The 21,903-nt window shown below is 46.6% G+C and overlaps 1 protein-coding gene across 2 annotated transcripts in view; it reads left to right on the top strand.

Annotated features, from left to right (window-relative positions):
• ZBTB7A (zinc finger and BTB domain containing 7A) overlaps positions 1–21,903 on the top strand; it is a 68,245-nt gene that overhangs the window by 21,991 nt on the left and 24,351 nt on the right. For both annotated transcript variants that reach the window (XM_075352604.1, XM_075352603.1), the window contains exon 2: positions 1,524–2,647. In XM_075352604.1, the coding sequence (XP_075208719.1) occupies positions 1,536–2,647 (1,112 nt within the window). In that variant the 5' untranslated portion in view covers positions 1,524–1,535. The remainder of the gene's footprint in view (positions 1–1,523; positions 2,648–21,903) is intronic.

The following is a 21,903-nucleotide window of genomic DNA, read 5'->3' as shown; positions in this document are numbered from 1 at the left end:
GCAACAGCAATGATAATCGGGATTAGAACGACCGGACAACGATCAACGATTAGGTAAGTAATTTTGATCGTTAACGGGCCGTTCGTGCGTTTCACATGCAAAGACGACGCTATTGAGGCCGGATGTGCGTCACGAATTCCGTGACCCCAACGACATCTCGTTAGCGATGTCATTGCGTGTAAAGCCCGCTTAAGACTGGTCTTGATACCGTTATTTTCTGTCCCAGCTGCAAGAGTACCAGAATAAACAAAATGAACAGTAAAAAGTAAAAAAAAAAAAGTGTATTAAAGAGCATTAGCATAAAAGAGCTCTCCTGTTCTATTAAGTCATGGGATTATAAAAATGTGCATCTAATAATCCAAGAGCAAAGCTTTCTCAATTCCCGCCAGTTTGTTGTTTTTATGTTGTCTGGTACTCCTTAGCTACCAGCAGTTCTCCTTATCTATAGTAAGTGATCCCACAAACCCGGGTTGACACAGCATTGTCATCTGAGATGGAGCGTGTGTCTCTTGTCCTTTACTCATTCATTTCTGTGGATCAGACTCCGCCATACAGAGTATGAGGCTCCATTAAGAATAGATGAAGCCATGAATTTTTGTAATGGATTAATTTTTTGCATTCACAAAAATGAACACTTGTGAATATGCCCTTCATTAAATGTTTGTCTAATGTAGTTAATTGATATACCTGATTAAGGCCCTGTGCACACTAGAAAATGGATTTTTCTTAAGAAAAATCTGCACCCTCTGGCAGAATACCGCACTCGCATTTTTGCCGAATTTTTGCCGCGGTTTTTCCGCGTGTGGGTCCCTGCGGTTTTTTACCATTATCTATGGCAAAAAACGCAGGTACCTGCAGAAAAGAAGTGACATGCTTATTCTTTGTGCTGTAGAAATTCTGCAAAACCTGTAGGGGAAAAAAACGCAGTGTGCGCACATCATTTTATTTTGACCATAGGTTTTGCCGGGGAATGACTGCAGAAAGGTTATGAACATTCTCTGCAGCAAGTCATGCAGCAAAACCGCGGTAAATCCGTGACAAAAACCGCAGCATGCGCACAGGGCCTAAAGCTAACGACTACAAATGACTATTATTTATTCAAAGGGAATCTATCACCAGGTTTTTGCCAGAAGTGTTTTCAATAAAACAGTGTATTGAAAAAACTACAAGCATTGTTACTTATCTGTTAATCCTCCGCTTGGGCACCATTAATCTGATGGTACTTCACTGTGCCTGTTTGCTTTTCTGCAGCTGATCAGGAGCCATTTACTCACGTGGCCACAGCGATCAGTCACTGTTTGGCTACAACACTCATGTGGGTAGCACATGTTCAGCTGCAGGAAGGTAAACCGAGACCTGTCGGGGACCACCAGAGCAGAAGGAGATCAAACTGGTGAGTATTGTTTTTTTATTTTATTATTCTCTATAAAGTGTCTTCAGTTTCCGCTGATTAGTTCTAGATATGTTTTTTTTTTCTCTTCATATTTTTAACAAAGTACATTTCTCCTTTTCTTTACTTACAGGGTTAAAACAGTATGGCATCTTCTGCTGTTGATGGCCCAATTGGAATTCCCTTCCCAGACCATGGTAGTGATGTACTGTGTGCGCTCAATGGGCAGCGTCAACGAGGGGAATTATGTGATGTACTCCTTCTTTGCCAAGGTCGGGATTTCCCTGCACATCGCTCAGTCCTTGCCGCCTGCAGCCTCTACTTTCGTCAGCTATTTACCTCAGGTCCAGCGGCTGAAAGACTAACAGTTTATCAGCTGGACTTTGTAACTGCTGAATCACTCTCTGCTCTTCTTGACTTTGCTTATACTGCCACCTTAACATTGAGTTCGGGGAATGTGGGTGAAATTCTGGATGCCTCACAATTGCTGGACATAGGCACAGTTCGGAATGTGTGTGCTGACCTCTTAAATGGCCCTTTTCTAGAACAGAAAGAATCTGCACATTCAGGAGACCCACAGAACTTGGCACGAGCACAAGAATATCTGGAGTACTTTCAGAGCAAGGGGCAGGAAGGAAGTCCTTGGAGCACCTCTTGTCCACTTGGACAAGAAACAGAGCCATCATCTAAATTGGAAGAGAGATATCACCAATCATTACAGAAGAATGCTTCAGAAGGGCAGCTTTTGGATCAGTGGCAAGAAAAGGATGAGGACCAAATATATGCCCCTTCCCAGAATGGACATTACAGGCTGACTGAGGATAATAATCGTGATGAGGGACATGAACCTCCGGATGCAGAAAGTTTACCACTTCTTGGTGATCTCTTTGGGGGGCCATGTTTAGACGAAATGGACAGTCTAACAGCAAGTGCCCTTTTGCAGCACATGATGAGTACATCTCAGAGGGAGGGTGTAGGCCCAGATGATGAAAGTGAAGAGGGGATCATGGACTATTACTTGAAATACTTCCGTAGTGGTCCTCATGAAGAAGAGGAGGAAGAAGATGGTGAAGAAGGGACAGGTGGCTATCCAAGTTGGAGTCAAAAAGTGGAGAAGAAAATGAGGGCTAAAGCTTTTCAAAAGTGTCCCATCTGTGAGAAAGTTATTCAAGGAGCGGGAAAGCTGCCTCGGCACATACGCACTCACACTGGAGAGAAACCATATGAGTGCATTATCTGCAAGGTCCGATTCACCAGGTAATGACAGCAGACACTTCCAAACATCAAGCAATAATGATTAGTTGTTCGTGTTTCCTTGGTCATTTATTCTTTCTATCACATTTGAATTCTACATTTACCTATGTAGTTATTGGATGCATGTTTTAAAGGAATGTGTTGGTTCAGCTGGCATTAGAAATGAAGTAAGATTTACAGATGCCATAACAATCTGTGAAAAGAGGCTTTTATTATAAGGAACTTAAAGGGATTGTCCGTTCTCAAACGTGACATCATCAGGAGGATGCCGCTTCCCCACAGCTCCTATCACCCCCCTGAAACAGGATATCATCAGGGATCGGTAGTGTGTTCTTTCACGACCACACCCTGATGACATCCCGAATCAATTGCAGTGAAAGATGCTGGGAGAAATGACCACTCTACAGCTTCTGTCACCACCAAGAAACTGATTATCATGGGGTGGCGCTGCTGTCATGTCCGTCCTTTAGTTCTATCACCGCTGCCCCTTGATGACACCCTCAAGGTGGGTGATTGAAGCTGCAAGGAAAAAAACTGCAGGGCCATTCTGATGACGTCCTGCTTGAGAGGAAATAAAGCAATCAAACGTATATAGGAGTTAGTTGTATAAAGAGAACAGAGACATTTTTAAGTGAATTACTAAAGTGGTCAGGGTTTAAAAACATTTATACAGGGTATTTTATGCTTCAGACCACCACTTTAAATGACTTTAATGCAAAAAAAATTAGATTGCGGCTGCTTCCTATTTCCTCCTCGGCTTGTCCCGCCCACCTCTCTTCTCAGCTGCCTCCGGATTGGATGTGGGTGTTGCTGAGGAATGGTGCAGGCCCCTTAGATACCCGACTGCAGCCTTATTAACGTGACACAGACTGTCACAGAACCTGTGTTGGAGAGCAAATGGAGGGGAGAGGGGAAAATTAGCACATGCAGGGGAAAATAATGATTGCGGCGTGATGGCACGATGTTTGTGGGCGGCGGTGGGTGCTGACGTCGGCCCTGCGTAGTTCACTCATGTTTACTAAACAAGTGTGATGTAATTCAGTCACATTTACTGGACAAGTTCTGTCAATCACAGTGCCACATAGTTCAGTCACGTTTACGCAACACGTTCTGTCAGTCACAGCGTGCTGAACAGATACTTCTTTACTGTACGCTATCACGATTAATGCTTCCTGTCTTCCAATCAATGGGTCGTAAGCGAAAATATGCCACTGAGCATGACAGAAAAGCAGCAGCAGCAAAGGCAACGACAACGTCGGACAACGTCGGTAACAGGAGACCCCACAACAAACTGCCGCTAGGCAGGAACACAATGCGGAATCCCACAGACAACCTCGAGTGAATGAATCTCCACAATCCAGGGCAAACAAACAACAACACGATCGCCAAATTCATAAAAAAAGAATGATCTACCAAGTAAGGCAAGCCCAGCTGAATATTCAACAACTTGCACGTTACGTAACAGACAACGAAACTACAATTATTGAACACTACTGTGGGAATATGAATGCAGATTGCTCTAAATGCAACTCTCTGAATTTCATTGATGAAAAACCATCTGACAATCTGTTTACTCAATGCTGCCAAAAAGGAAAAGTTATGCTACCGACACCTCACTACTCAGATCTGTTTGAGAAATTGATTAAACAAACGCATCAACACAGTAGAAATTTTATGGAAAATATCAGAAGCATCAACAGTTCTCATGCGTCTGCTTCATTTGGTGCCAATATTGCACCGCCCCCTGGATTATATTTTACCCTGTATATTCATTGCATTATTCTTAAATCTTCATAGATATTCTAGAATACCCGATGCGCTAGAATCGGGCCACCATCTAGTGTGTGTATATATATATATATATATATATTAGAAGGTGGCCCGATTCTAACGCATTGGGTATTCTAGAATTTATTGTGTAGTTCATGTATGATTTTTGTTATATATATATATATATATATATATATATATATAGATGTTGTTGTGTGTAGTTACCAAGTGTTTGTGTAGGGCGCTGTAAATGTTCTGGGTGTTGTCTGGGTGTGGGGGTGTGTGAGAGCGGTGTTGTTTGTGTGTTGCGTTGTTTGTGGAGCGCTGTGTGTTTGCAGCTGTGTGTGTTACGCGGTTTATGTGGGTGTGTGTGTGTGTTTTGAGGGAGGTATGTTTTGTGCAGTGTGTGTGTGTTGCAGGAGTAGTCCTGGGGGGAGAGGAGTATAATACAGGAGAATAATAGGAGGAGTAGTCCTGGGGAGAGAGAAGTCTAATAGGAGGAGTAGTCCTGGGGAGAGAGGATTATAATAGGAGGAGTAGTCCTGGGGGGAGAGGAGTATAATAGGAGGAGTAGTCCTGTGGGGAGAGGAGTATAGTAGGAGGAGTAGTCCTGGGGGGAGAGGAGTATAATAGGAAGAGTATTCCTGGAGGTGATGAGTATTAGGGTGACCGCAAAAAAATCGATGTCGGAATTTTGTCCGTCTGGACCCCACAAAACGATTCCCCTTTCCAGATATTGAGATAGCCAAAATTTGAGCTCGATCAAACGACATTAACCCGTGCCGCTCGTCGCTCAAAGTTTGAAACAATCCAAATTTTTGGCCAAAAAGCTGACATATGGAGCCATAACTCCAGAACGGTAAATAATAAAAACACTCTTAATATCTCAAAAGAAAGCTAATGTTGTTCTTCAAAATTTATATTTTATACATAATTGTTATTATTTTAAGTCAAACTGAGTTACAACAGCTTTTAGCCCCAAGAACGTGACCTGGTACCACATGGAGCATACTTCGTATATTTTGTTATTAAGTGATAAATTTTGGGGTTTGTTGGTATATTTTTGAGTTTAAAGTAGAAATATAACAAAAAAAACAAGTAATACTGATAAGTCTAATGACATTTTTTATTTTAAAATGTAAAAATGAGGTATATAATACATACAAAACAGACACAGAAAAGATACAGACGTAGTACCTACATGAGTTGATAATTTTACATAGTTATCTAATCTATTCTAGAGCTTTTGTTAAAGTAGTTTTTGAAATGTCAGAATATAATGCTCGGCATTTACTTACAGCTTGCAGGACATATTGCTTTTGTTCTTCATCTTTTGTCAGAAGGTCGTTAAAGTCGGTTATTAATTTAACACCACGCTCAGCCATATCATTAACTACTTTTAATGTTTTGACAATTTTCAATCCTTCTTGGAAGTCATTATTTTGAGGCCAGGTGTTTGGATTTTGTCTTAGGAAATCTGTTTTTATATTAAATTGGTCAAAGAATGTAAATGTTTCTTTGGTAAGTAAATTTACCAATCCTCCATCAACTACCTCTTTTAATTTTTCTTTCCTAACTTTTGGATTTACAACCCTAGCGTGCTCTGATGGTTCATCTGTGCTACTGAGCAATTTATTAGCCATTAACAACTTTTCATCGTCTGTAATGGTGGGATCAAAAAACGATAATCCCACCAACTCTGCATTCAAATACCACAATTGGTTCGAAAATTTGGTCAGGGCTATTTCTGCAATGTCGTTGTCACATTCTTTATAGTCTAACAGACTATGCAAAATACCTAAATCTTGCTTTGGCGCCAGATGAGCTTTTGGAGCATTGAACCAAGCTTTACAATAAATTTTAACTAGGAAAACAGAAATGGCACGCACAGAACTTTCTTCTTCTTTAGACATCTTAAATTGACGACGAAAAATGAACATTTTTAAGCAGTAAATAGCCTTTGCCATCCACCTAGCATGATGAATGGCTCCTGGAGTTCTAAAACCCACAACATTGCCGTCTAGTGATCCAACAAATACGAGAACCAACTGCAACAGCTCCTTGTAGTCATCTCTGGGGTGGTTCTCAGTTAATTTGGTCTCGAATTCAGCAGTAACATTTGCAATTACTTCTGGAGTTAGCTGCTTTTGTATTGGATTGTCACTGATACCTGTGTCGTATTTTCCTTTGTCTATCTTGGGCCACGCAGTGAGGAATCTTTTGAAAATGTCTGGATGAGTTCCAGTGGTTGATCCCATTTTTGTGTCGAATACGCCTCTTAACACAATTTCCAAGATATGGTGACGGCAAGCTAGGTGTAGCAATTCTCTTCCTAACATTTGCTCCAATAGGACGCATGCTCCTTTGAGTCTTCCCGTGTTCGATGCTGCAGTGTCGAAGCACATCGCCTTGATGGTGTTGGGAAGACCCCATTCCTGTAGGCATTCATATACGGCTAAGGCTTGCTCCTCTCCAGAGCTGCTTGCTGTTACAGGAACTCCCAGCAGCTGTTCCTTTTCGCCATATGAAATAGCAATAGCTATTCGCTCACAATGCTCATGTTTTAAAACACCCGGTAAAAGTTTACCGTCCCAATGGACAACCACGGGCTCTTTTTCAGGAATGTTTACTTTATCTAAAAATTTTTTAGTATATTATTCTCTGAACATTTGCCTTCTAGAATGTAATAAAGTTTTCGAGACTTTGTACTCAAGAGGGTCAATGTTTAGTGCTTCTAGAGTAGCTATTAAAAGGCACTTTAGCATTGTACGCTGAAGTAAAATCACCATCCCTAAAATAGAAATTACATGCACCCTGTGTGTGTAACATATAAATTTTGAAGAACAACATTAGCTTTCTTTTTAGATATTAAGAGTGTTTTTATTATTTACCGTTCTGGAGTTATGGCTCCATATGTCAGCTTTTTGGCCAAAAATTTGGATTTTTTCAAACTTTGAGCAACAAGCGGCACGGGTTAACATCGTTTGATCGAGCTCAAATTTTGGCTATCTCAATATCTGGAAAGGGGAATCGTTTTGTGGGGTCCAGACAAACAAGATTCCAACATTCCCCCCCCCCCCATGAGATCCGGTCACCCTAATGAGTATAATAGAAGGAGTAGTCCTGGGGGGAGATGAGTATAATAGGAGGAGTAGTCCTGGAGGTGAGGAGTATAGTAGGAGAAGTAGTCCTGGGGGGAGAGGAGTATAATAGGAGTAGTCCTGGGAGGAGAGGAGTATAATAGGAGGAGTAGTCCTGGCGGGTGAGGAGTATAATAGGAGTAGTAGTCCTGGAGGTGAGGAGTATAATAGGAGGAGTAGTCCTGGGGGGAGGTGTCTAATAGGTGGAGTAGTCCTGGGGGGAGGTGTCTAGTAGGTGGAGTAGTCCTGGGGGGGAGGTGTATAGGTGCCCAATGTGTATGGGGGGCGTGGCCGAGTGGGCAAAGTGTGTGTGGGGCGTGGCCAAGCGGGCAAAGTGTGTGGGGGGCGTGGCCGAGCAGGCAAAGTGTGGGGGACGTGGCCAAGTGAACAAAGTGGGGGGACGTGGCCGAGTGGGCAAAATGTGTGTGGGGCGTGGCCGAGCGGGCAAAGTATGTGTGGGGGGCATGGCTGAGCGGGTAGAGTATCTGGGGGCGTGGCCGAGCGGGCAAAGTGTGGGGGGGCGTGGCCAAGTGGGCAAAGTGTGGGGGGCGTGGCCGAGCGAGCAAAGTGTGTAGAGGGCGTGGCCGAGCGGGCAAAGTGTGTGGGAGGCGTGGCCAAGTGAGCAAAGTGTGTGGGGGGATGTGGCCGAGCGGGCAAAGCATGTGGGGGGTGTGGCCGAGCGGACACAGTGTCTGGGGGCGTGGCCGAGCTGGCACAGCGTGTGGGGGGCGTGGCCGAGCGGGGAAAGTGTGAGCGGGCAAAGTGTGTGGGGGGGCGTGGCCGAGCAGGCAATGTGTGTGTGGGCGTGGCCGAGCGAGCACAGTGTGCAGGGGGCATGGCCTAGTCCAGCTGAGCGGCGAATGCGTGCGGGGCCGGCCCAAGCCAAGAGGCCAATGCGACGGTTGTCACTGTAATGACTCATTTTGGAGCAAGACAGACAGACAGAATAAGGCAATGATATATATATATATATATATACATATACATGTGTATGGGCTCATACTGTATATAGGAGAATATGTGGGGCTCATATACTGTATATAGGAGCCTATATGAAACTCATACAACTCATACTGTATATCGAGGGCTATGTGTGGTCTCATAATGTATTAGGAGGCTATGTGGGGGCTCATTATGTGTATAGGAGGCTTTTTGGGGTTCATAAAGTATATAGGGAGCTATGTGAAGGATCATACTGTATATAGTCTGGAAAGACGCTGCTCAGGTCATTGTTTGCTGCGGAAAAAACAAGCACAGTGGGCACGGGACTTCTAGAAATCCCATCTACTATGCTTGTACTGTACACCGCAGGGGTTTGGATGCAGCTGACGTATGCTGCGTCCAAACCCCTGCAAATACTGATCATGGGCACGCACCCTAATACTGCGATAAAATAATTATAATTAATATGCAAATTTTATTGAACAGAATTAATTTCAGCCTTTTGGCCTCCACATCATTCACTGTCTCTCATGTAGCCCCTCGAGAAAATGAATTGCCCACTCGTGTGCCCTAGAGGACTTCAATGTGGAAGCTGTATGTGAAAAGTAATACAATTTTATGTACAATGGGAAATAAAAATGTAGTCTCCCAGTGGTTGACACCTTGTAAAGGCAAAATGAAAAAGTGGTAACAAATGAACGGACTCCTCAGATATTGGGGTAAACCAGGTGAAGAGACCTAAATAGTCTGGAACACTTACTATTTGTCATCATGTTGTCAATTAATTATAGAATCATAATTTGTATCAACTGGCCAGCGCAGTAAAAACAATCCTTTTCTTGTATAAGGAAGAATATCATGTTATCGGCAACACATCACCTGAACAGAGAATAATGTTCTGGTTATAACGTTGGTTTTCAATCTGACTTAAAGGGAACCTGTCACCAGATTTGGTGATTATAAGCTGCAGCCACCACCAGTGGGCTCTTATATCCAGCATTCTAACATGCTGTATATAAGAGTCCAGGCCGCTGTGTAAAATGTAAAAAAACACTTTATAATACTCACCTAAGGGGGCGGTGTGGTGCAGACTGGTCGGATGGGTATCTCCGTTCTCCGGTAACGGCGCCTCCTCTTTCGGCCAGCTTTGTTCTCCTTCTGTAGCCGGGGTGCATGACACGTCCTACGTCATCTACACTAGCCGGCATTGAGGTCCTGAGAAGGGCAGATCAAAGTATTGTAGTGCGCCTGCGCAAGACCTCAATGTCGGCTATTGTGGATGACGTAGGATGCGTCATGGACCCAGGCTTCAGAAGAAGGAGGACAAAGAGGGCTGAAAGAGGAGGCGCCAGTACCGGAGAACAGAGACACTCGTCCGATCAGTCTGCACTGCACCACCCCCGTTAGGTGAGTATTATAAAGTGATTTTTACATTCTACACAGCGGCCTGGGCTCTTATATACAGCATGTTAGAATGCTGTATATAACAGTCCACTGGTGGTGGCCGCAGCTTATAGGCCCCAAATCTGGTGACAGGTTCCCTTTAAAAATAATTGCAGGCAATGCTAACAAAGGTGTCCAACCATTTGGATATAAAACTTATTAGTACAGCTGAAACAGTTCTAGGTACATTACCAATGTAGCATCAATATAAAAGCCAGTCCTATTCAGACATAGATCTACCCTTATTCATATGGAGCCTCATGACTAAGGACAACTCTATGTCCAAAACGCGTTAGTTTGTTTTTATGCAACATTTTTAGTGTACTTGGAACCCTTTACCCCTTGACCCCTGAGCCTGGTGATTCTGCGATTTGTTTTTTTTTGTGTGAAATATTGTACTTTATGTTAGTGGTAAATTTAGGTTTAAATTTTGTATGTTTATTTGTGAATATTTTGGCGAATATTTGTCAAATTTTGCAATTTTCAAACTTTTACTTTTATGCCCTTACACCAGAGAGTTCTGTCACACAAATAGTAAATAAATAACATTTCCCACATGTCTACTTTACATCAGCACCATAGCAAATATTTATTTAATTTTTTTGACAGGAAGTAAGGTTAAAAGTTTATCAGTAATTTCTCATTTTTCCAACAAAATTTACAAAATCATTTTTTAGGGACCACATCTAAGTGACTTTGGGAGGCCTAGGTGATAGAAAATACCCAAAAGTGACACCATTCTAAAAATGGCACCCACTCAAAACCACATCAAAGAAGTTTATTACCCCTTCAGGTGCTTGAGAGGAACTAAAGCAATGTGGAAGGAAAAAAATGAAAATTTTACTTTTTCCCACAAAAATATTGCTTTAGCCCAAAATTTTGTATTTTCACAACGGTAACGAGAAAATGCACCATACACATTGTTGTTTTTCCCCTGAGTACACTGATACTCCTTATGTGATGGAAAATTACTGTTTTTGTGCACAGCAGGGATCGTAAGCGAAGGAGCACCATTTGACTTTTGGTGCACAAAATTGGCTGAAATGGATAGTGGACACCATGTCTCGTTTGCAGAGCCCCTGATGTGCCTAGAGTAGTAAGCATTTTTAACCCTCAGGTGATTACCGTATTTTTCGGACTATAAGACGCACTTTTTTCCCCCCAAATGTTGGGGGAAAGTTGGGGCTGCGTCTCTTAGTCTGAATGTAGGGCTGCGGGAAATGAGGGTGCTGCGGTGGACCGGGTCATCGGTGGAACGAGGAGGCTGTAACAGCGCCTACCGTGACCGACCATGTGGGCCCGCTCATTTCATATGCACGCCCATCCTCCCGCCCATCATCTCTCAGCGCTGAAGCCAGCGCTGACAGGTGGCGGGATGATGGGCGGGGGATGCGCGCATATTAAAGAGCCGGCCCGCATGATCACCGCTGGCAACAACAGCCTGGAGTGATCATGTGCGTCTATATTCACTGCCCCTCGCGCATCATCATCAGCGCGGGGGGCAGTGAATAAGTACGGTATACTCACCATTCCCTGCAGCATCGCGATGTCCTCCTGTCTGCCGACCAGCTGATCTTTGTAGAGAGCGGTGAGCACAGCGATGACATCATCCCTGTGTGCACCGCTAGTCTCCACACACATCAGCTAGCCGGCAGACAGGAGGACATCGCAATGCTGCAGGGGAACGGCTCCACACAGGTCAGCGGCGCTGCTGCTTACACAGAGAGGAAGATGATCGATGCTGCAGGGAAAGAGGAAAGGGGAGTATAAACGTTTATATTTTTCTGTGCCATAGGATACAGGCCATATAGCAGGATGAGGGCATATACCAGGATGTGGGTATATTATGAGAAGGATGTGGGTATATAGCAGAATGGGGGTATATTATGAGCAGGATGGGGTATATAGCAGGATGGGGGTATATTATGAGCAGGATGAGGGTATATAGCAGGATGGGGGTATATATAGTGCTGGCCAAAAGTATTGGCACCCCTGCAATTCTGTCAAATAATACTCGGTTTCTTCTTGAAAATGATTGCAATCACAAATTCTTTGGTATTATTATCTTCATTTATTTTGCTTGCAATGAAAAAACACAAAAGAGAATGAGACAAAAATCAAATCATTGATCATTTCACAAAAAACTCCAAATATGGGCCAGACAAAGGTATTGGCACCCTTAACCTAATACTTGGTTGCACAACCTTTAGCCAAAATAACTGCGAACAACCGCTTCCAGTAACCATCAATGAGTTTCTTACAATGCTCTGCTGGAATTTTAGACCATTCTTCTTTGGCAAACTGCTCCAGGTCCCTGAGATTTGAAGGGTGCCTTTTCCAAACTGCCATTTTGAGATCTCTGCACAGGTGTTCTATGGGATTCAGGTCTGGACTCATTGCTGGCCACTTTAGTAGTCTCCGGTGCTTTCTATCAAACCATTTTCTAGTGCTTTTTGAAGTGTGTTTTGGGTCATTGTCCTGCTGGAAGACCCATGACCTCTGAGGAAGACCCAGCTTTCTCACACTGGGCCCTACATTATGCTGCAAAATTTGTTGGTAGTGTTCAGACTTCATAATGCGATGCACACGGTCAAGCAGTCCAGTGCCAGAGGCAGCAAAGTAAGCCCAAAACATGAGGGAACCTCCACCATGTTTGACTGTAGGGACCGTGTTCTTTTCTATGAATGCCTCTTTTTTTTCCCTGTAAATTCTATGTTGATGGCTTTTCCCAAAAAGCTCTACTTTTGTCTCATCTTACCATAGAACATTCTTCCAAAACATTTTAGGCTTTCTCAGGTAAGTTTTGGCAAACTCCAGACTGGCTTTTTTATGTCTCGGGGTAAGAAGTGTGGTCTTCCTGGGTATCCTACCATACTGTCCCTTTTCATCCAGACGCCGACGGATAGTACGGGTTGACACTGTTGTACCCTCGGACTGCAGGGCAGCTGGAACTTGTTTGGATGTTAGTCGAGGTTCTTTATCCACCATCTGCACAGTCTTGCTTTGAAATCTCTCGTCAATTTTTCTTTTCCTTGCACATCTAGGGAGATTAGCCACAGTGCTTTAAACTTCTTGATGACACTGCGCACCGTAGACACAGGAACTTTCAGGTCTTTGGAGATTGCTCATGCTTCCTCACAATTTGGATTCTCAAGTCCTCAGACAGTTCTTTGGTCTTCTTTTTCCATGCTCAATGTGGTACACACAAGGACACAGGACAGAGGTTGAGTCAACTTTAATCCATGTCAACTGCAAGTGTGATTTAGTTATTGCCAACACCTGTTAGGTGCCCCAGGTAAGTTACAGGTGCTGTTAATTACACAAATTAGAGAAGCATCACATGATTTTTCAAACAGTGCCAATACTTTTGTCCACCCCCTTTTTTATGTTTGGTGTGGAATTATATCCAATTTGGCTTTTTTTTATGAGAATTTTTTTTTTCATTGAAGACAAATTAAATGAAGATAATAAGACCAAAGAATTTGTGATTGCAATCATTTTCAAGAAGAAACTAAGTATTATCTGACAGAATTGCAGGGGTGCCAATACTTTTGGCCAGCACTGTAGCAGGATGGGGGTATTTATCAGGATGGGGGTATATAGCAGGATGGGGGTATATATCAGGATGGGAGTATATATCAGGATGGGGGTATATACAGTCAGGGCCAGAAATATTTGGACAGTGACACAAGTTTTGTTATTTTAGCTGTTTACAAAAACATGTTCAGAAATACAATTATATATATAATATGGGCTGAAAGTGCACACTCCCAGCTGCAATATGAGAGTTTTCACATCCAAATCGGAGAAATGGTTTAGGAATCATAGCTCTGTAATGCATAGCCTCCTCTTTTTCAAGGGACCAAAAGTAATTGGACAAGGGACTCTAAGGGCTGCAATTAACTCTGAAGGCGTCTCCCTCGTTAACCTGTAATCAATGAAGTAGTTAAAAGGTCTGGGGTTGATTACAGGTGTGTGGTTTTGCATTTGGAAGCTGTTGCTGTGACCAGACAACATGCGGTCTAAGGAACTCTCAATTGAGGTGAAGCAGAACATCCTGAGGCTGAAAAAAAAGAAAAAATCCATCAGAGAGATAGCAGACATGCTTGGAGTAGCAAAATCAACAGTCTGGTACATTCTGAGAAAAAAGGAATTGACTGGTGAGCTTGGGAACTCAAAAAGGCCTGGGCGTCCACGGATGACAACAGTGGTGGATGATCGCCGCATACTTTCTTTGGTGAAGAAGAACCCGTTCACAACATCAACTGAAGTCCAGAACACTCTCAGTGAAGTAGGTGTATCTGTCTCTAAGTCAACAGTAAAGAGAAGACTCCATGAAAGTAAATACAAAGGGTTCACATCTAGATGCAAACCATTCATCAATTCCAAAAATAGACAGGCCAGAGTTAAATTTGCTGAAAAACACCTCATGAAGCCAGCTCAGTTCTGGAAAAGTATTCTATGGACAGATGAGACAAAGATCAACCTGTACCAGAATGATGGGAAGAAAAAAGTTTGGAGAAGAAAGGGAATGGCACATGATCCAAGGCACACCACATCCTCTGTAAAACATGGCGGAGGCAACGTGATGGCATGGGCATGCATGGCTTTCAATGGCACTGGGTCACTTGTGTTTATTGATGACATAACAGCAGACAAGAGTAGCCGGATGAATTCTTAAGTGTACAGGGATATACTTTCAGCCCAGATTCAGCCAAATGCCGCAAAGTTGATCGGACGGCGCTTCATAGTACAGATGGACAATGACCCCAAGCATACAGCCAAAGCTACCCAGGAGCTCATGAGTGCAAAAAAGTGGAACATTCTGCAATGGCCAAGTCAATCACCAGATCTTAACCCAATTGAGCATGCATTCCACTTGCTCAAATCCAGACTTAAGACGGAAAGACCCACAAACAAGCAAGACCTGAAGGCTGCGGCTGTAAAGGCCTGGCAAAGCATTTAGAAGGAGGAAACCCAGCGTTTGGTGATGTCCATGGGTTCCAGACTTAAGGCAGTGATTGCCTCCAAAGGATTCGCAACAAAATATTGAAAATAAAAATATTTTGTTTGGGTTTGGTTTATTTGTCCAATTACTTTTGACCTCCTAAAATGTGGAGTGTTTGTAAAGAAATGTGTACAATTCCTACAATTTCTATCAGATATTTTTGTTCAAACCTTCAAATTAAACGTTACAATCTGCACTTGAATTCTGTTGTAGAGGTTTCATTTCAAATCCAATGTGGTGGCATGCAGAGCCCAACTCGCGAAAATTGTGTCACTGTCCAAATATTTCTGGACCTAACTGTAACAGGATGGGGGCTATACATCAGGATGGGGGTATTTATCAGGATGGGGGCTATACCAGGATGACGGACATATATACAAGGATGGGGATCATATACAAGGCAGGAGGATCATTACCAGGATGGGGTACCTTGGTAGAGAATTTGTGGACATTACCCCCATAATAGTGTCAGCAGCAGATCCTCGCCCCATAACAGTGTGTCATGACCACACTTTTTGCTTAAAATTTTTATTTTCCTCCTCTAAAACCAGGGTGCATCTTATAGTCTGAAAAATACGGTATGTAAGATTGGGCTGAGTAAATTCAAGATTTCTATTTTTTCTAATAAAATGTTGTTGTTTGGATCCAAGTTTTTAACTTTCAAAAGGGGTAATAGGAGCAATTGAATGGTACAATTTGTTACACAATTTCTCCTGTGTTCGCCAATACTCCATATGTGGCTAAAAACTACTTTTGAGGCACAGTGTAAAGATCAGAAGGGAAGGAGCACCATATTGGAATTCAGATTTTGCTGGAATGGTTTGTGGGTGGAATGTCACATTAGCAGAGCCCTTGAGGTGCTAGAAAAGCAGCCCCTCCCATAACTGACCCCACTTTACAAACTACACCCCATAATGAACTCATGTAGGAGTGCAGTGAGCATGTTGACACCACATGTACTTCATAAAATGTTATACTATTTGACTGTGAAGAAAAATAAACTAGTTTGTTGTGCAATTTCTCCTGAGTTGCACCAATACCCTACATGTAATCGGGAACTACTTTTGAGGTAAAGTGGAAAGCTCAGAAGGGAGGAGTGCCATATTATAGTGGAGATTTTGCTGTTATTGTTTGCGGGTGCCATGTCACATTAGTAGAGCCCCTGAGGTGCCAGAACAGCAGAACTCTCCCATGAGTGACCCTATTTTTAGGGTGCAGTGATCATATTGACACCACAGGTGTATCACAGTTCACAGAATTACCTTTTTACAGCAAATATTTTGTTTTAGCCCCAGAATTTACATTTTCACATTCGGAAATGGGTAAAAAAGGCACCAAAATTTGTCACATAATTTTGCTGAACGTGGCAATTCCCCACATGTGGCTGTACAGTACCGCTTAGCCACACAGCGAGATTTGTGACGGAAGAAACGCTATTTGACTCTTGGAGCACAGATTTTCCTAAAATAGTTTGGAGACTCCATATACAGAGTTCCTAAAGGCCAGAAAAGCAGAACTCCCCCCTCAAGAAGGGCAGTGAGCCCCATAGGGGTGAATGGACCCCATGACGATCGGGAGGGTGCAAGGTTAGGAAAGGGTTAATAGGTTTGCATGGGATGGGGGATGTGTGGGAGTACAGGATTGGTAGTAGGGAGCTGTAAGGGGATTGGGGGGGAGCAAGGAAGGGGTGGGGTGTTGGGAGAGGTATAAGAGAGGGGGGTGTGCTGTTTACCTCCCCTTTCGTCGATTGATCTTTGTGTCCCAGGACGTAGTGCTGCTGCTGCTTCCTGCCATGGCTGCCCTGGCTGAACTCCTGGAGATGGTGCAGGGGGCATCCGAGGTCGTGGGAGTGGATGCCCTGAGGCAGCAGCTGGCAGCGGTCTGTGGGGCTGGAGCGGCGCCGCCTGCTGTTCCAGCGCCCGGGCCGTGGCTACGTGCTCGGCGGGCGCGACCGCCGGAGCGCTACTCCCCCAGCTGGAGGGGGAGAATCAGATCAAGGAGCCCCTGCGGGGACCCTCCGGAGCAGCGGCGGAGCCCTCCAACTAACCTAGGGGAGCAGCCGGCCACCGGGAGGAATCCGCGACGGAGATCCCGTGGGTCGGGGGTGGGCGGAGCCTCTGCGAGGCCCACTTCCGGTCCGCGGCCTGCGCAGCACCAGACCGGAGCATGGATGACGGCAGCCCCCAGTGATGTGCCGGCTGGGGGTGGCGCTCGGCGTGCCGGATTGCCGGAGGAGACTCCCTGCAGGCCGCAGGGGAGAGCAACAGGACGGGGGACGGGAGCGGATGTGAGCGGCGAGGTCAGGAGATCGGAGGAGAGGTACGGTGGCCCGCAGGCACAGAGGAGATCGGTAGTCACGGTCCCCCCCGGCGAGGAGCGTGCTTGGGGGTGGGTCCCGGCGAGGAGCAAGCTCGGCACGGCCTTCCGGCAGTCGGCAGGGAGGGAGCCCACTGAGGACGACGGGAGAAGGGGCGGCGCAGCAGGATATCACGATTACAGCGGGAAGAGACGGCGGCAGGGCGCCACGGCAGGAAAAAAGGAAGAGGTCAAGCAGGAGTCGCCCGGACGAGCGGGGTGCGGTGACCGTGGGGGTCGACGGCCGCCAGGTGCGGGCTGTCCCCTCGCTGGTCCCCCCTGAGGATTTCGGCAGCGCATCAGACTCCAGCGAGGAAGAAGGAGCGGCAGCTGGAAGATCGTGGCACGGCTGTTCCGGCGTCGACTCAACGGCAGCCTGGTGAGCAGACAACAGAAATGTTACATGCTGTGGGTAGCGCGGGCGAGGGCGGGGGTTCCGTCGCGGGACGCATTGCGCTGGGGGCGAGTGCGGTCGGGCAGTCTGGTTTACCGGGTCCAAAGTTTTGGGGGCAGCTTTTGGGGGTGTTGCAGGGGTTGTCTGCGGAACGGGGTAGTCGGACTGGGCCTGGGGCTCCGGTGGGGGCGTGGGTGGGCCCCACGGAGGTGGTGCGGACAGAAGCGCCGGTGCGCGATGTTGCGGCGGGGGACACGACCTCGGCGGCAGGTACGGGACAGGAGGCTGGTGGGGCGGCTTCCGTGGGTGCGAGTAAGGAGGCGGAAAAGGAAAAAGAAAAGGAGGATGAGGTAGTGCGTTTGGATGATAGGGCACGGAGTGAAATTTATGTGTGCTTTGAAGGGCAGTTAGGGGTTCATTTAAAAAAGGAGGTGAGGGAAAAGATTTGGAAGGGGGAGTATGTGGAAATTTTTTCCCTGCTTCCCTTGGAAAAGTTTAATTTGGATAAGGTGAAACCTAGTGATACAAAAAAGGAGAAGGAGGATGAGGAAAAACGGCGGTATAGGTTGATCCCGAGGACGTTTACCAATTGGTTGCAGGCCTTTGCTATCTTAGCCAGTGTGATCGGGGAAAAGGAGCCGGAGCATTGTTCCGCCCTATTTGGATATATGGACGCGATAGGGGAAGCGTATAGAGTATACGGCGGTTTGGGGTGGTTGAGATATGATGAGCAGTTCCGGCAGCGGAAGGCTCTGCGGCCGGGAGTCCAGTGGGGCCACAAAGATATTTCTTTGTGGATGCGGTTAATGACGGCGCCGGCTCAGCCCTTTCGAGGGGGTGCCGGGAGCCCGGGTGCGAGTGGCGGGTCCTCGGCTGGACAGAAAAAGGGAGCTTGTTGGCAGTATAACGAGGGACAGTGTAAGTTCGGGGCCTCTTGTCGGTTCAGACACGAGTGTTCCGGATGTGGAGGGTCCCACCCTCTGGCCAGGTGCTTCAAGAAAGGCAAAGGAAAGGCGGGGGAGGGGTCTGGAAAAAGGGAGGACACCAGTGAGGGTAGAGGCGATGCTTCCCTATTTAAGTAGATACCCGGATGTGCGGGCGGCGGAGTTGTTGGAACGTGGTTTTACAGAGGGCTTTCGGATTCCGTTTGAATCTGAGGCGCCGGTGTTTCGCCCGGGAAACTTGCGGTCCGCAAAAGAACATCCGGCGGTGGTGAAGGAAAAGCTGCAGAAGGAGGTGGAGTTAGGGAGGATGGCGGGCCCATTCCAGGACCCGCCATTCTCTAATTTACGGATTTCCCCCCTTGGGGTGGTACCTAAGAAGGAGCCGAACAAATTTCGGCTCATTCATCATTTATCTTATCCGGCGGGATTGTCGGTGAATGATGGGATATCACCGGAATTGTCGGCGGTATGTTATGTATCGTTCGATAGGGCCTTGGAGCTGGTAAGGGTAGCGGGGCGGGGGGCCCTGATGGCAAAGGCGGATGTGGAAGCAGCTTTTCGTTTACTCCCGGTGCATCCAGAGAGCTTTCATCTCTTAGGGTGTATGTGGGATGGTGAATACTATGTGGATCGCTGCCTGCCGATGGGCTGTTCCATTTCGTGTGCTTATTTTGAGGCATTCAGTACTTTTGTGGAATGGGTAGTCAAGGAGGTGGCAGGAGTCCATTCGGTGATTCACTATTTGGATGACTTCTTTTGCGTGGGTCCGGCGGGCTCTTCGGTTTGCTCCTTGTTGTTGTTTACGTTAGAGCGGATCGCGCGGAGCCTGGGTATTCCGTTGGCAAAAGACAAAACAGAAGGGCCGGTGACGGTATTATGTTTCTTAGGTATCGAAATTGATACACTGGCAATGGAATGCCGGTTGCCGGAGGGAAAGCTGTTGGATTTGAAGGCGTCGGTGCGGTTTTTGTCTCAGGCCAAGAAGGTGCGGTTGCGCGAGTTGCAGTCAGTGCTCGGAAAATTGAATTTCGCTTGTCGCATTATGCCGATGGGGCGGATATTTAATAGGAGACTGGCGAGCGCAACCGCAGGGGTAAAAGCTCCAAATCACTTTGTCAGAGTGACAAAAATGATGAAAGGGGATTTGTTGGTGTGGGAGGAGTTCTTGGACCGGTTCAACGGTCGGACCCTTTGGATGAGCGAGGCGGTGTCCAATAGCCAGCTGGAATTGTACACGGATGCGGCTGGGGCGACAGGTTTTGGAGCAATTTTTCAAACGCGCTGGTGTGTGGGAAAGTGGCCGCGGCGGTGGGTGGAAGCAGGTTTGGTGAGGAATTTGGCGCTGTTGGAATTGTTTCCCATTATTGTGGCGGTGGAGTTGTGGGGCCCTGTTTTTGCTGGAAGAAGGGTTTGCATGCATTGTGACAACATGGCGGTGGTGCATTCCATCAACGCACTGTCGGCAAAATCCCCGCCGGTTGTGGGGTATTTAAGGCATCTAGTGTTGCGTTGTTTGGAGTTAAACATTTGCGTGGTGGCTCGGCATGTGCCTGGGATTCGCAACGAGGTGGCTGATGCGCTATCACGGTTTCAGTTTTGCAGGTTCAGGAAGCTGGTGCCGGAAGCGGACGCTGAAGGGGAACCTTGCCCGAACTGGCTGTGGGACCTGGCATCGGTGTAGCTTTTGAGGGAATTCGGAGATCGGTGTCTGAGGCTACTTGGTGCCGATATCAGGCGGTGTGGCAGGAATGGGCAGAGTTGGAAAGTAGGGAGTTCATGGAGTCGGGTTACCAGGGTCGAGTGTTGGGGGTACTGATGTTAATAAGTGGGGATTTTTCGGAAGGCAGGTCTGTTTCGGTGATTGGTTGCAAGTTGACGGCGTTGGCCTTTTTGTTCCAGATGCAAGGGGTTCGGGACGCGACTAAGGATTTTCTGGTGCGACAGGCGATGAAGGGTTTTTGAAAAGGGGCTCAGTCGCGTGACTGTAGGCGGCCGGTGTCATTGCCATTGTTGGTGCGTTTGGTGGGGTGTTTAGGGGAGTTGTGTTCGTCTCCTTATGAGCGGGTGTTGTTCTCGGTAGCTTTTGTACTGGCGTTTTTTGGGGCCTTTCGTATTGGCGAATTGGTCAGCCCGACTAAGCAAGCGATGGGTGGTTTGCTGTTGGGTGATGTGATGCTAGGGGAGGATAGAGTGGAATGTCGGCTTCGTTTTTCTAAGACGGATCAGAGGGGCCGGGGGCGCTTAGTAGTGTTGTACGCTTTACCGGGGCACCAGTTGTGCCCAGTGTTACATGTGTCAGAGTTTTTAAAGGTGCGCGGCGGTTACCCTGGTGTTTTCTTAGACATACGGACGGATTGGCTTTGTCGCGGTATCAATTCAATGCGGTGCTGAAGATGGCTCTAGCAAGGGTGGGGGAGGAGCCACGTGAGTACGGGTCTCACTCCTTCCGGATTGGGGCGGCAACGGAGGCCGCCAGGTGGGGTTTGAGTGAGGATTGTATCCGGCGGATTGGGAGGTGGGAGTCTTCCAGGTTCCGTTTGTACATTAGGCCTCACTTGGTCAGGTGATGGTCAGGGGTGGGGGATTCAAGGTTGGTGTTAGATGCCGGTTTGTGGGCAATTTCTTGTGCTGTTGCTGTTTTTATTAGTGGTCTTTGTATTTTATAGGTCCATGCCTTGTGTGGATCCTCGGGCACTCCTATGTGTACTGGGGAGCGTTACGGGCGGATGTGCGGCGTGACGGTCGGCAGCTCGGAGTGTCGGTGTCGGAAGCTCGAGTAAAGTGGCTCGGAATTCGGGGCATGACCTGGGGTAGGGTGCGCCCTGAGGTGGCTTATTATAGCCGTATGGATCGTGTCCCTGATGTGTTAATTTTGCATGTGGGAGGGAACGATTTGGGAGTAAGGTCGGCGAGGGAATTGAAAAGGGATATAAAGCTGGACCTGTTACATTTGTGGAGGGCGTTCCCGGGCATAGTTATCGTTTGGTCGGACATTATAGCTCGGACGCAGTGGCGTTTTGGGAGGTCGGTGGACCGTATTAATAGGGCTCGGAGCAAGCTGAACCGGGCTATTGGCAGGTTTGTGGCGAGAAATGGTGGGTTGGTGGTGCGGCATAGAGAATTGGAGGAGTCCACGGAGCAGTATCTAAGGAGAGATGGGGTTCACCTGACTGATGTGGGTCTGGATTTATGGATGTTGGGTTTGAGGGATGGCCTAGAGCAAGCACTGGGGGTGTGGGGGGCCCGGGCCAAGTAAGGGTGTC

Source organism: Anomaloglossus baeobatrachus, chromosome 1 (genome assembly GCF_048569485.1).
Source record: "Anomaloglossus baeobatrachus isolate aAnoBae1 chromosome 1, aAnoBae1.hap1, whole genome shotgun sequence".
Taxonomy (NCBI): Eukaryota; Metazoa; Chordata; class Amphibia; order Anura; family Aromobatidae; genus Anomaloglossus; species Anomaloglossus baeobatrachus.
Note: the sequence above shows the minus strand (reverse complement) of the source record. Positions and strands in the feature narration are given on the sequence as shown.